The sequence below is a fragment of the Hyaena hyaena genome, unplaced genomic scaffold (genome assembly GCF_003009895.1).
Source record: "Hyaena hyaena isolate Hyena2069 unplaced genomic scaffold, ASM300989v1 scaffold_204, whole genome shotgun sequence".
Taxonomy (NCBI): Eukaryota; Metazoa; Chordata; class Mammalia; order Carnivora; family Hyaenidae; genus Hyaena; species Hyaena hyaena.
Window position 1 is genome coordinate 1,741,565 of NW_024080837.1, and position 14,454 is coordinate 1,756,018.

Here is a 14,454-nt window from a genome sequence, read left to right on the forward strand (position 1 = left end):
CTCTTTGAGAGTAACAGTCTCCCATTTTACAATTTACAGCTGTTTCTTTCACAGTAATACTGCAGGGAGATAAAGGAAATACCTAGAGAGTGGGAACTATGAGGCAGAGATTTGGAAAGAATGGACTGTGGTCCTTCCTTCTGGGTTATGGGAAAACTGAAGCATCCTGCTTTGAGAGGCTCAAACCACACACGTGAAATTGGGACTCAAAATGCCTTTCTATACCAGACCTTTCTCTCCTGGTATTGTGTAGCATGGGCCTTAAATACGTATTCATTAGGGCCCCTAAAATATTCTCTAGAATTCTCTAGATTGATTATCAGAAGCTTGGTTTCAACAGCAAATCAGAAGAGCAAACCGAATGCCCACTCTTCATGGATACGCTTAATAGCATGCTTTATGTTCTTTAGGCATATTCCGTGTAAAGAAAAGCCACATTTTATTCAAAAACAATTATAAAACCTTTATAATGACAGCCTTTTAAAACATTTTCATTTGTAAAATATTTCCACAGATAGCCTGATTTTGTAACAGAAGCTCTAACTCTTGGAGACAAATGATGACATTATCACTCATATGGGCTAAAGGAACAAAGCCTTCTAGAGGTAGAAGTTTAATAAAATAAGCAATCCTTAATTTTGCTGATGAGGAAATAAAGACCTGGAAGGTGAGTTGCCTGCCTGTCATCAGAAACTCCCAAATAATGGCAGAGTATTAAGCAGAATACGCAAACACATCACTGTATTGAAATAATATTGTGAAATCTCGCTTTGCCACTTAGACCGTATGATAACTGAAGTGACATCATTTCTTTTTTATTTTTTATTAAAGAAATTAAAAAATAACAATTTTTTTTTGAGAGACAGAGCAGAAGCAGGGGAGGGGCAGAGAGAGAGGGAGACACAGAATCAGAAGCAGGCTCCAGGCTCTGAGTTGTCAGCACAGAGCCCGATGCGGGGCATGAATCCTTGAACTGTGAGATCATAACCTGAACCAAAGTCAGACGCTTAACTGACTGAGCCACCCAGGTGCCCCTATATCATTTCTTTTCTAAATTGCATACATTGCATACATTTATAAATGGCAAACACTGCATATGTTTATATCTAATTTATAATGCATTGTAACTCTTAATTCCAAGCATTGCATATATTTATATATTGCATGTATATACTTGTGTGAAATACAAACAAATATAAAGAAGAACATGAACAGCATTATTTAGCCACACAGAGATGGCAACTACTCTCTCCATTTTGCGTGTTTACTACAGAATTTCTATTTGTGTACAGATTTATTTTCTCATTAGGACCATACTTCATATATATGTTTTTATTCTACTTTTTTCTCTTATTTATATCCTGAGCCTATTCATTTATGTCATATTGTCTCTTAGTCCTCTTTCCCCAAGACAGAATGTGTGACGACTACATGTGGCTCCAGCATAATTTTTTAAACTGAGGCTCAGTAACTCAGTCACTGGGTTTCATTTCTAAATATTATAAATAACGCTGCCTTACACAGACAATTTTCCTACACATTTGATTGCATCCATTGACTATACTCATAGGAGAGGAATCAGAGCTGTAGGGGACAACCTTTGCTAAAGACTGTGATCTGTAATTCCGCCATTTTGTATAAGCTTCTGTTTTTCTGATATCCTAACCTTCTGTAAAAAAAAAAAAACTACCAATACGGTCACACGTGTGGGCAAGTTTCACGGCATTTAAATCTTCAATGTGGAATGACTCATTTTTACCCTTCTTTTCCTTGTTAATATTTTTATTTCTGAAAATCACATACCCTTGTAGTTGCTTTAAGGCCATGTGTTTAATAATAATCTCTCCATATTACAGGTAACACATATATAATTTATATAACTATGTAATAACCTTGGTTTTTAACTATCTCGGAGAACTCTTTTAAAACCATAAAAGCCACTGACCTCCTCCTCAGAGAAATGCACATGCGACTACATTTTGCACACAATTTTAGGGACTCAGGAGTCCTCACATCCCAGCTTCCCTGACCTTTCATCCTCACATCACCAGTTACAGAAACCACAAGGCAGCAAGTCCCATTTTAAAACAGTTTCAACTGTGAGGCATTTCTTGCTTACACAGAGCCAGAGCCTTCCTTCCTAGGATTCCTACTCATTCCACCTAAATCTCCTTTATAGACCAGAGAGGGATGTTTATTTTTGACCGAACAACTCAAACAATTGAAGTTGGTAATCTTGTTCCACGTCAGACTCTTCTTCAGACTAAACTCCTTGGTTCCTCCCTCCGACTGTTCCTTTCTTCATGGGATTTCCACAACCGAAAACCCTTCTGGACACTTTGCTGGTCCAACAAGGGGTTTCAAATATGTCCGAGACCCTGATGGAATGTGGTGCCCAGCACTAAGCACAGTACTGTGTTCTGGTTTTCCCAGCCTGACGTGGGACACTACAGCTCCCTTGCCTCCCCACTCACACTTCCCACCATGGACGTGGGTGCTGCTGGGGTCACGGCCAGGAGCCACGTGCAGGATTTCCTGCATGCATGTTTACTTGCATGCTCTAACCCTCCACTCCCCTTTGACCCTGCCAAGGCTTTCTGTATCCTGATGCCCTCGGTCCACATATTCTTTGTGCTACTGACAGGATTGCTAATAAGCATGCTTCTATTTATCCACCAACTCAGAAGCAAAATGAAGGAAATAGTATAGTGCAAAGATTCATCCCCACTCTAGCTATCACTTTCCAGATTTGTATTATTTTATTAGGTAGCATTTATGGCACATGGTGCTCAACCAGTGAGAAGTTGATTCAGTTCTATTATCTATACCAGTAAGTCAGTATTTCATGGTTTAGTTCAAACAACACAAAGGTTACAAGTTCTTCACAGAGCCTTCTCTTGCTATTTTGCTGCATTTAAATTATGTATATTATCTACAATGGCCTAAGACATTTAAATATATGCACTCTGTATGTAAACTATATTGTTTTATTATTTTCTTTCATCATCTCCTGTTTCATTACAAGTCACATGGCCCTCCTGTGGAGATTAGCAGTAGTTGTATAGAAAGAAGGGTAAAGAGGAAGGACCTCCCAGCTATTCTGAGAAGAGCAACTTCCAGCCTCCACCCCCCAACACCTCCCCTGCAACATACATTGAAAATACTAGATTCAATATATTCTTAGGTTCCTTCATATTCTAAAATACTCTAGAAATTAAAAAATATATATATATAGTACTATTAAAACTATATCTTCAACATAATAAATAGAGAAACTGCAACAACACCACTTACCTAGTACTAATAATTGATAATGACTTAAGTGCATTTGTGAGCCAGGAGTCTGTCAGACCTTCAATCTCTGCCCTTAACTGCAACCACGCATCTCTCTTGGCTGGGCCAAGGAGTCCTGCAACAATGAAAAGCAAGGCAGAGTCAACAGATGACAAATTTTCAGGAATACCTGCTTTGGCCTCCCTTCTGTCTGGTCCAGATAACATCAGAAATGAAGAGTGACTGATTGGTATCAATACTAATCCTTCCTTTCAGAACTGATTATCCATTCATTCAACAAACATTTACTGAACAACTTCAGGTTTCAGGTACTGGGCCCAACACTAGGGATGTAGCAGGGAAAAAGGGGATCCTGGTCTCTGCACCCACTGAGCCTAGAATCTGGCACGGAGGACACCAGTCACGTGTGGAGCTGCGACAATTCCCATGCCTGGGTCCCATTCCAAAAGACAGTCATATAATAGATCTGGAGAGGGGCTCCTGGGTGGCTCGGTCAGTTGACCATCCGACTTTAGCTCAGGTCATAATCTCACGGTTCATGGTTTGAGCCCTGCGTCAGGCTCTGTGCTGACAGCTTGGAGCCTGGAGCCTGCTTTGGATTCTGTGTCTCCCCTCTCACCCCTCTCTGCTTATCCTCCACTCATGCTCTGTCTCTCAAGAATGAATGTTAAAAACAAAATTAAAAAAAAAAAGGTCTGGAGAAGAAGGCGAGGTTTACTAGCCTAGGGATTCAAACTTCACACACTCTGGCTGTCTGAACATGTTTCACTTCTTAATAATCACAATCATTACCACTTTTAACCAGTATTGATAACATTATCATATGTCACTAAGAGTAGTGAAGCTATCACAAATACTGTGTTTTTTAAAAAGACAAGAATTATATTTAGAATTCTGAGGCATACGACAGAGTTATAAACAATGGTTAAAGCTGCACTAATGTTGATATAAGAAGTAGGCAGACTATATGTTTTATTTAAAAAGCCCTTGTTTTTATGAAAAAAAATAAGATCATGCAAATCCACTAAAAATAAGTTTCTTATTTAAATTGTGTTTCAGGATATCAGGAGCACATACACAGGTGGATGATTTTCCAAATCAAAATTTGTATTTTCTAGCAACTCATTTGTCCTTTTATTTCAATAAAGAGATGCTAACAGATTGGCTCAGAAAAAATGGACTTGCAGGTCATCAAACTTTTAAAGCTATAATACTATTTACTAGTAATCTTGTTAATTTTTAAATGATTTTAGTAATACCCTTCACGAGGGAAACAATGTCATGCCTGCATGATAAAAATTACTTCAGATTTCTCAAAGGAATGTTTACTTTAAAATTAAACATATTGCCCACAATTGATCAGAAACTCTTTGATTTTACAAAAGTGTCTTACACAGAGCACTGGAGTGAATTAGGAAACTGCAGTTGTCTGCTTGGGACCCTGGACAAGTCAGAAGTCTGCAGGGCCTATTTCTCACCTCTCTTTTCTTCTTTTTGTTAATGTTCATTTATTCGGAGAGAAAGAGAGGCAGAGCACAAATGGGGGAGGGGCAGAGAAAGGAAGACACAGAATCTGAGGCAGGTTCCAGGCTCTGAACTGTCAGCACAGAGCCCCACACTAAGCTTGAACTCATGAGCCATGAGATCACCACCAGAGGTGAAGGTAGATGCTAACTGACTGAGCCACCCAGACGCCCCAAAGATTTCTCATTTCTAAGACCCCTTTTGGTTGTAACATCAATAATAATAACATGAGAACTGATTATGGTTCTACATGTTTTCTTTGTTCTCTTGTAGCTACTGAGTATGTACTAAGCATCTATTATGCACCTAAGGCTAGTTGGACACTGGGGATACACAACGAACAGACACACAGCCCTACCCTCATGACGTGTGCGGTGTGTGTAATAATATATACTATAGATGAAAATGTTACTTACTGTATTGTATTCTATAATACGTATATAAATACATATCTGTATAGTATGCATAATTATGTATAGCTATCATTCAGTATGAGATTCTGATTTAAGCTCCTCAACCATCCATCCTTTAAAAAGAGAGAGAGAGAGGGGGAAGAGAGAGAAAGAGGGAGAGAGAGAGAGAGAGAGAACAAACCCTGGGAGAAAAAATTTCTGTCTTCTTAGCTAATCTTAGAATCTTGCTGACCTATATATTTGATCATAACAATAGAAATAATCGTGGTTTATTTTATCAAGAAATATATCCAAGATTTTAGTTTTGAGGTCACAGGTTGTAGTATCACCCATATATATGGATGAAAATAAAATGGTTTAGATATAACCTACAAGGTATCTGAACATTTAAAAACCATGATGGGGTGCCTGGATGGCTCATTCAGTTAAACATCCAACTTGATTTTGGCTCAGGTCTTAATCTCAGGGTTCACGGGTTCGAGCCCCACATTGGGCTCTGTGCTGACAGTGCAGAGACTTCTTGGCATTCTCTCTTTCTTTCTCTCTCTCTCTCTCTGCCCTCCCCTAGTCATGTTCACTCTCTCTTTCAAAATAAATGAACTAAGCAACAATGACAACATGATAATCACATTTAATACTATGCATGGAAAAGATATACTGTCAGATAACATGCAATTAAAAAATACAGCCTTAAGTCTGAAATGACATAAAGCACTGTTGGTATTTATTTCTAAAGGATTCCAGAAAGGTAACGATGACTAAAAACTGTGCTCTAATGACGAGTCCTTGCTTTTAGACAGGTCTTCCTGCTGCCTCAATTAGTTCCTCTGTCTGGTTTTCACTAATAGTGCCTGATGATGACGGGTAAACTAAATGCCCTCCTATAAATCTTAACCAAGCACCTGGGCCTGAAGAATTCCCAACTCCTTTGGCAGAGCTGCACATTTTACTTTGCACTTAACATTTTTTTCTGCTACCAACTCTAAGGGACTTAAAATTCTGACTCTGTGTAGTTCAGCGCGAGCTCTCGGTAATTTATCTTAGAGTAGAGGAATCTCTAAACGTGGAACCTGGCATTACAGTTTAAACCCTACGTCTCTCTACAGTATCTTTATTAGAGTTAAAGAGCCACACATACCTCCAACATTGTTCTTGTAGGTGTTGTATAATTCTTTTACTCTTCTGTAACGAAAAGCCAACTTCCTCATCCAGTCAACCCCTCCTCTTACACCTGTTGGCAAACAAAGGTTTGCACTACTTGCAGCTGCATGGAAGCCATCAGTTGCAAAACTGTAGGTACTGTAACACCCAAAATACATTAAAAAGAAATAAAAGAAATAATTACATGTGCAAAACTCCGTAGCTGAATTTCTGTAGGAAATAGCATACTGAAAGGCATGGCTTACCTTAAATCTTGCCCATTATCATCAGAGGAAACATCATCTATATGAACTTGATCACACTCCTGTTAAAAACATTGGAAAGGTTATTTGTTTTTCAAATGCTGTCCGTGAGGAGCTGGAGGGTTTTTCCATTTTTCCATTTGACCAGGCTATGGCCAGAAGGTGGCAGCATTTGCCCACCCATCCCACTGCCAGCCTGGGGAATGGCATCGTTTCTATTCTAAACCCAGAAGCGTGCCATCAAAACTGGTAGGAAAACAACATGCCATGCGGGTTTCTTTAGAGCAGTTAAAAAATTTTAATCTTGAAATTATGGTTCACAAATTATCTTTTGTATCTTTATAGGAATGACTGGTGTCCACTTTCAGCCATTTCCGTTGTGCATACTTAAGTATGGGAATAACGCTAATCTGAAGATACACAGAACTTGCTTGGTCCGAACCTCAAGTGGTTACTATTATTTGCTCTTTCTTGAGCAACAGAGGGGCCTGATATTTATGGTGCCCTGTGAGACTTCTGTGACTTCCAGTCTATGACTGGGCCAGCGGTACCTGGAAAGAACCATGCTGATGTTATTTTAAAAGTCCTTGTCTTTCAACACTGAAAAAAATGCTAATAACCATAGAAGTCGACATTTCCTTTTTCTACCTTTTGTTCAAGGTTTGAAATCTTTAAGCTGAAAATACTTACAAATAAAAGGGAAATAACAAAGATTTAACATCTCCAATATGCTACAAACTCAGAGGAAAATAAAGTTGAGGTAAATCTACCCATATAATTGACCTGACTCAAGTTAGTGTTCTCAGAACAAATAGTAATTGCTTTGCTGTTCTAAGAATCCTATTCTATCTTCAAATTATCCGCAAAGTTCCAGTGAAACAGCATGTGATCTGAAGGTGGAATTTGGCTAGGGCATTTAAAATACCGAGTACTTATGAACTTTAGGTATAGTTTGGTCTTTTGGGCTCTTTTTCTCTCCTCAAATTATTTCAGTCATTCTCACAGATGCTGATTATATACATGGTACGTACTATTCAAAATCAATTTTTAAAAATCATTAACTTGGCAATAAGATGCCACACCAAACAAGGGGTTTTCAGCTACTGTTTATAATCATTAAAGGACCTGGGAAGTATCTGGTACTGAAATATTTAATATCTCATCTCCAGTTTTCTATACTGAATATATTAGATCCTATTACAGTCTGGGGGCGAACTAATGGACTCAGGCTTCTTTTAAAATATAAAATATAGGGGTGCCTGGGTGGCTCTGTTGGTTAAGCATCCAACTTTGGCTCAGATCATGACCTCGTGGTTCATGAGTTCAAGCCCTGCATTTGGGCTCTGTGCTGACAGCTCAGAGCCTGGAGCCTGCTTCAGATTCTATGCCCCCTTCCCTACTCCTCCCCAACTCATGCTCTCTCTCTCTCTCTCCCTCTCTCAAAAATAAATAAACATTAAACATATTTTAAAAAGATGTAAAATATAAAACTAGCCCAATCAATACAATTTTAGTACATAACTTGAAAATCCAGGTAAATTGAAGGTTCATATGATTTACATAAATTATGGGTTTACCACCATTCATAGGTAAGGAAGGGCTCCAAAAAGTTAATCTGACTAGAAGGCTCCCAAGAGGGGTGTTTGGGCCACCTGGATATACTCCCATTTAAAGCACAATCTGACACACAGTAATCATTCAGCAACTGTTGGCTGACTAAATGGCATATGTCCAGATAAATGACAGTTCTTGACCAAATTACAATCATTTAAATTTTCTAAAACAAAGTTTCAATTATATTAAAACTAATATTCCAGATGCTATAAGGACTGTAAGTAGATATTATATCAAGAGTGAAGGGGAGGAGAGAGTATGGGGTACAAACTAAGGTTTCAGGACTCAGGGTGGGATAGACCTTTGGAAGGGGGTTTCCCCATTTTGACTGAGTATAGGTTGAAAAGAGTACAGCTCAAACTTTAACCAACAGAGGCAGTATGCTTCCAGAAAAATCTTAGGGAACAGTACTCCAAGCAACAGTAGTGGCTATTGGACTGGGCTCTAAAGGAACGGGTGGGAAGATTTCATTATTAGCATGAAAACTGTAAATAAAGTTCTCCCAAAACATGGAGGCAGCAAAGCAGTTCCAGACAAGACTCTTCTTACTTAGAGATGGTGACATTCTTGGGAAGTATGAAGAGTGAACTAAATCACTATCAAAATGGCATCATGTAAAGCTATTCATTCTACTGAAGTTCCAAAATCTTTCATCATGTAAAAAATTTCCATCCCCTCATAATATACTGTAATAAATAAATAAATAAATATCCAAAAGAGTGGGGGAAATCCTTACAAATCACTCTGTTACTTCTATTTGGAAGTTATTTCTATATTTAATACCTTCTCATCCTAATTTGTGGAGAAATTCCTCTGACATTTCAAGTATTAACTCACATGATTAATTTATGCATTTTGCCCCTAAATTTATTTTTTACTCCTGAGGACATCACATCCCAAACTTATTGGGCCATGAGCTTCATATCTGAAGTTATGTTTGAGATTTTTCCAAATGGAACTTCTCTTTAAATTCATGCCTAGTTAACTATGCTTGTTGACTCTGGACTCTTGCCTGAGGATTACAGTCCAGTGAAAGAAACCTGAACTTCAATCACTTACATTTTTAGAAAATTCTAAATAATTGTTCTTCAATTAGTTTTCACTCAGAGGAATTGTGCAAGAATTATTTTGACCAAAACCTGAAATACTAAAAACACTGTAATGCTTGGCTTCAAACAAATTTCAGTCTAAGGACTCAGACATTTGCAATAATTGATGCTAATGTTAATTTCTTTATTTTTGTCTTACAAGGTGACCACAAATTTGCCAATGATCTTTATCAGTTACAACTGACCCAGCAGTCTTCTCTCACTTTTGTGAACCTGAACTCCCTGGTGCCTTCCTTTCTGGAAGTTATTCTAACTGAAATAACATTTTATTTCAACAGAGAGCATTTCTCTTCTTAAGAGGAGGCAAACTGCCTTTGCCTTCTCTGCAGTTGGGCAGGATGTAGAGAAGTGTCTATTAGGATTTAAATTTGTGTCTTTTAAGGAATTATGTGAGAGCAGCTGTCACTACATATGTTATAGTATCTACTGAAGGATTTGAGTCTCAAATTAGATTTCTGGGTTAAGAAAAGAAACCCTGAGAGAATAAATACACCAGGAAAAAAAAAAAAAACCCTTAATAGGCTAATGATGGAGCGACTCTTGAGGAATTCGCCTCTTTGTTAGCAGAAGCAGAAATAGCTTAACACCAGTTACGTAGCCCATGACAATGGTTGCTTACAAGAGGTATGCTGAAATAAAAACCTGGGTGAGAGTAAAGTTGAGTTTCAAAATATGATGCAGCAGGAGAGCGAATATATATGTAACAGCACTGAATGATCTTAAAAGTTACTGTTTAGATTTTGTTTTCATGTTTGTTCATAAGCCTTTGGGTTTCCTCGGGCATTTCATCTGGATGTACATGCGTAGGTGTGATGTGTAGGTCAGTGCACATGTATGAGAATTTAATCGATGTATATGCAGATAATCAGTTTACTGATGAGGGACTGTTGGACACTAACTAAGATGCAGTGCTGGAGTCAAGTGGAGTTTTTGTCACAGTTTAAAACATGACTAAAAAGCTGTAATCAGAAGGGAAAGTCAATACCAGTATTTTCTCAGTTACTATTTTTACCAGAGATCCTGCCGGGTATTTTAAAAATATATTTTATATAGTATATAATCCAAAATAAAAATTCTTAAAGCACCACAGATGACCACATGCTTCTGATATGCCAACATTCATGTCAAATGTGCTAAAAGTATTTTCAAATTCATCACATGCTACTTTCGCTTTCTTACTTTAGTATTCTGTTAAAAGTTGGGTGGTAAATTTATTCCATCTGGCTTCTAATGTGCCACTAAAAAGCTAAAAAGGTCATTTATTGCATTTATTTCTAGTAAAAAATAATTAATGAAAGGAATAAAACTCTAAATATTGAATAAAACTACATAAAATTTTCTTTCTTTTATTTTGGTATTTACAGGTTTAAAAAGATGAGTAATTGTAGAATTTTGTTTTAAAAAAATGAGACTCCTCCATTTTAACCAACAGAAAAATCAACCTAAAAGTTATCACCTTATTTAAAATTCAAGTTCCAAAGATTAAAATGTGTTTTCTATTATAATGTATATATAAAGTCATTCTGTATACTACACTACTAATAAGTGGAAGGATTAATTTAAATCAGGTTTTAGAGAGGTGATTATTTTTTCTTATTATCTATAACTGGAAAACTTGCCTAGGAGCACTGATCTTTCATACTGGTCATTAAAGAAAACAAATAAAATCTCTTTAAACAGACAGTAATTTTATTATCCAGTAAAAACAGTGACTCACTGCAGAGAAAACACCACCAAAAAAAATGACACTACCCAGATTTCCAGCACATACATTTATGGGATATACTATAAAATGTAATTTTTACTCTTATGCCTCGAATGTAGCTAAGACTGGATTTAAGACCTTGTCAATTTTTAAAATTTATTTAAGGCACTGAATAATTTAGCTTTTCTTTCTCACACACTTCTGCATGGCATGAGGGTAGAAATATGTGCTCTGGAGTCAGAGACTCCACAGTTTCTTCTTCTTTTTTTAAAATTCTTTAACATTTTATTTATTTCTGAGACAGACAACGTGAGAAAGGGAGGGTCAGAGAGAGAGGGAGATACAGAATCTGAAACAGGCTCCAGGCTCTGAGCTGGCTGTCCGCACAGAGCCTGACGCAGGGCTCAAACCCATGAGCCGTGAGATCATGACCTGAGCCGAAGTCTGCCACCCAACCAACTGAGCCACCCAGGTGGCCCAAGAGATGCCTGCATTTCGAATCCCAGTTTTATCACTTAGCTAGCAGGTAACCTTACACGCGATTTTTATGCTTGTGCACCCTACGGTTTTCCTTGATAAAAATAATGTGATAAACATATTTATTTCAAAGATTATTATTTCACTAATGGAAAATCCAATAGAAAACGTCTGTACAAGGGGTGTTTTGGCAATAATAATCTCCTTCTCCATCGAGAATATGATTGTAGATATTTTTATTTCATTGTGAAAGCATGAGATAAAATACAAATGTAAATATGTCACTTAAAAATATTTCAGCGTAGTTGCGCATGACTGAGAAGTACTTCTGCTCAGTGACCAACTATGCAGTTACTTCAAATTTTACCATCTGAATGCCTAATAAATTAGATCAGCAGCACTCAGATTATATATCTCATTACAGTACTTATTCAGCTATCTTGAGGCTATTGAGGAGGCAGGGTGGGGTGGGGGAGTACTTTCATTTTGTTATTGTTGGTTTTACTTTCCCTTCGAGATTGGGAATGAAAAGATAAATGAGAAAAAGAAAAAAAATAAATGCAATGAAACCAGTCAGATGTGATATGTAAATAGCCCTAGCACCATTTTATCCAGATGGGGAGGAAATAAGGAACAAAAATGTCTAAAATTAGGCTTCAGATGATCTACAAAACTTAATATCTATGATTGCTGCTGTCCAGCAATTAACCTAAATAGTACCCTGGTTAGTATTCTGGAAAAGCACATGCTGGTTGGAAAGGTACCAAATGGGTTGTATGGTGTGGGACAGCAATCCCTTCTGAGATAATTTTGTTTTAAACATGTGCCAGTACATAGGTATAATTAATTAATGCAATTTAGCTTTTTATATTTGTATATACATTTTCCTCTTGACAGAAACGTCACTATTCTCTTGAGCTAATATATTTCTTTTAGATTTCTTGAAGTTACCTGCACATATAGAAACCAGTGAAACATTTTAACGGACGGATACAACTGTTCCTACCTTTTACAGTTCTTACCTCTAAATCATTAAAAAATAAATGTGTATCAGCAAGATTAAAAATCATTTCCTCCATTCGGAGTCCAAGGGTTACAGCCATGGGGGGATCCTGAAAAGAAAAAAATACATACAACGAGGTAAATTTTCAGTAACTGGTTATTAAGAATGTTTTAAGTGCATATTGTTGTGGGTGGTAGGGGTGGGTAGACTGTATGGATTTTAACCTAGGATTCAAAATATTTCCAATTATCATCTAAAAAGGTACCTTTCCAAAGGATAATCCAAGCCACACTAAATGTACAGATATGTTTGTGAATTTACAGGAATTTATACACACATGATGACAACCCAGAATATATTTTCACATATATCTATATGTACTTGAGAAGGAGGAAGGAACCAAGCTAATTTATAGGACCCAGTTTACACATACTCCTTGGAGAAAGATATCTGGATGGGATACTGAAGAATGGAGCAGACTTGTACAGGAGAGGAAAGGGCATCTCTTTAAGAATAACAGGTAATAAGCAGGAAAGGGAGAAAAGAAGGACTTCCAGATGTCTGTAGGGCTGGAGCAGACAATGTCGTCTGAAGGTGGTCCAGGAAGAGGGGGTGGAACATGGTAAAACCATCTCTTAAATATTAATTACATTTGATCTACAGGCAATATTTATGTGAATATGCATATGGTTTGGTCTAACCTGTATCTGACTAGAGATGAAGAGGGTAGGGTCAAGGATAACTAAAAGAACATTAACTTAGTAAAAGTAATCTAAGTAGAAACTATATACATTTAGGAGTTTAATGAAAGTAAGGGGTTAGTAAGGAGGCAAGTGACTTAATTCTTGTTTACAGAAACCAAGATATTACATAGCAGCAAGGAGCTCAGCCCCTAGACCACAGCTGGTACTTTCCCATGATTAACTACAGTTGAAAGCCTGGCATCGGAGGTGGAAGACTTTAGAAAGTAAGGAGAATTTAGAGCTAGAGCTAGGGAGTAATTCATGCACAAACATTGTGCTTGAAAAAAAAAATGAAATGATCGAGATTGCAATGATCTCTAAAAGAGAATGGCTATAGGCTGGGGACGACTCTGGAGACACAGAAAACAAAAACCTGGAAGGGACAAATCCTCAGAATTTGAGGCCAGAATGGGTATTAACAGGGAGAAGAATATGGTTTCGAATAAAGCTGACAAGTCTAGAAGGATACTGTTGGTTTTGGCTGAGAAGTTATTTTGGAAGACTTTAGAGGGTGATTTGGGTTGAGTGGCTGGGCCAGGAGCCAGACTGTAGGGATCTGAGGGGAGAGAACCAAACTTGTGTTTTCAATGTTCTAATAAATGGCATTTCAAAAAATGTATTTAAACCTGGGGAAATTAATGCTAACTTGACTTCAATTTATGATAAGGATGTGCAACCCAACAGGCCAAGCCAGAGTCACATACACCCCTAACCATCCTCCACCGAGCAGCAGAAGTTCCTCCTCATTCCACTCCGACTCTGCAACAACCAATTTTCTGCCTATACTCCTTCCCATAATGCTTTAAGGAGGAAACCCTAGAGTAAACATATTTGAAGTGAGTGTCATCTTCATATTCTGTAGTGATTAAAATCTAGAGAATAGGAATTGAGTGCTAAGAAAGAGGTCACTGAGGTGTGCTGAGCAGAGCCTTGATGTGGGAGAAGATGAAGCTAGGACAGTAAGAATGTATTGGATGTCAACACAATTTCTTAATCGTTTGCATCTCTTCCTTGGAGATTTCTGTGGATTTCATAGTTAGAGACTCTCCTCTCAAAAACAGATGTCTGTCGTTTACATACTTGATGGCATCCTGATATGGTGTCCTCCAGTCAAGTCAGATATGACTGCTAGATTCATTTGTCTTCCATGACAGGACTGTTTGGAACAG

General features: G+C 37.6%; 1 protein-coding gene across 1 annotated transcript in view; it reads right to left on the minus strand.

The window, feature by feature from the left end:
• Window positions 1-14,454, minus strand: part of EYA4 (EYA transcriptional coactivator and phosphatase 4) — a 52,349-nt gene that overhangs the window by 6,667 nt on the left and 31,228 nt on the right. The window contains exons 7-10 of the mRNA XM_039242044.1: window positions 12,562-12,651; window positions 6,638-6,696; window positions 6,370-6,530; window positions 3,295-3,409 (exon numbers count right to left, since the gene is read on the minus strand). Of these exons, the coding sequence (XP_039097975.1) occupies window positions 3,295-3,409; window positions 6,370-6,530; window positions 6,638-6,696; window positions 12,562-12,651 (425 nt within the window). The remainder of the gene's footprint in view (window positions 1-3,294; window positions 3,410-6,369; window positions 6,531-6,637; window positions 6,697-12,561; window positions 12,652-14,454) is intronic.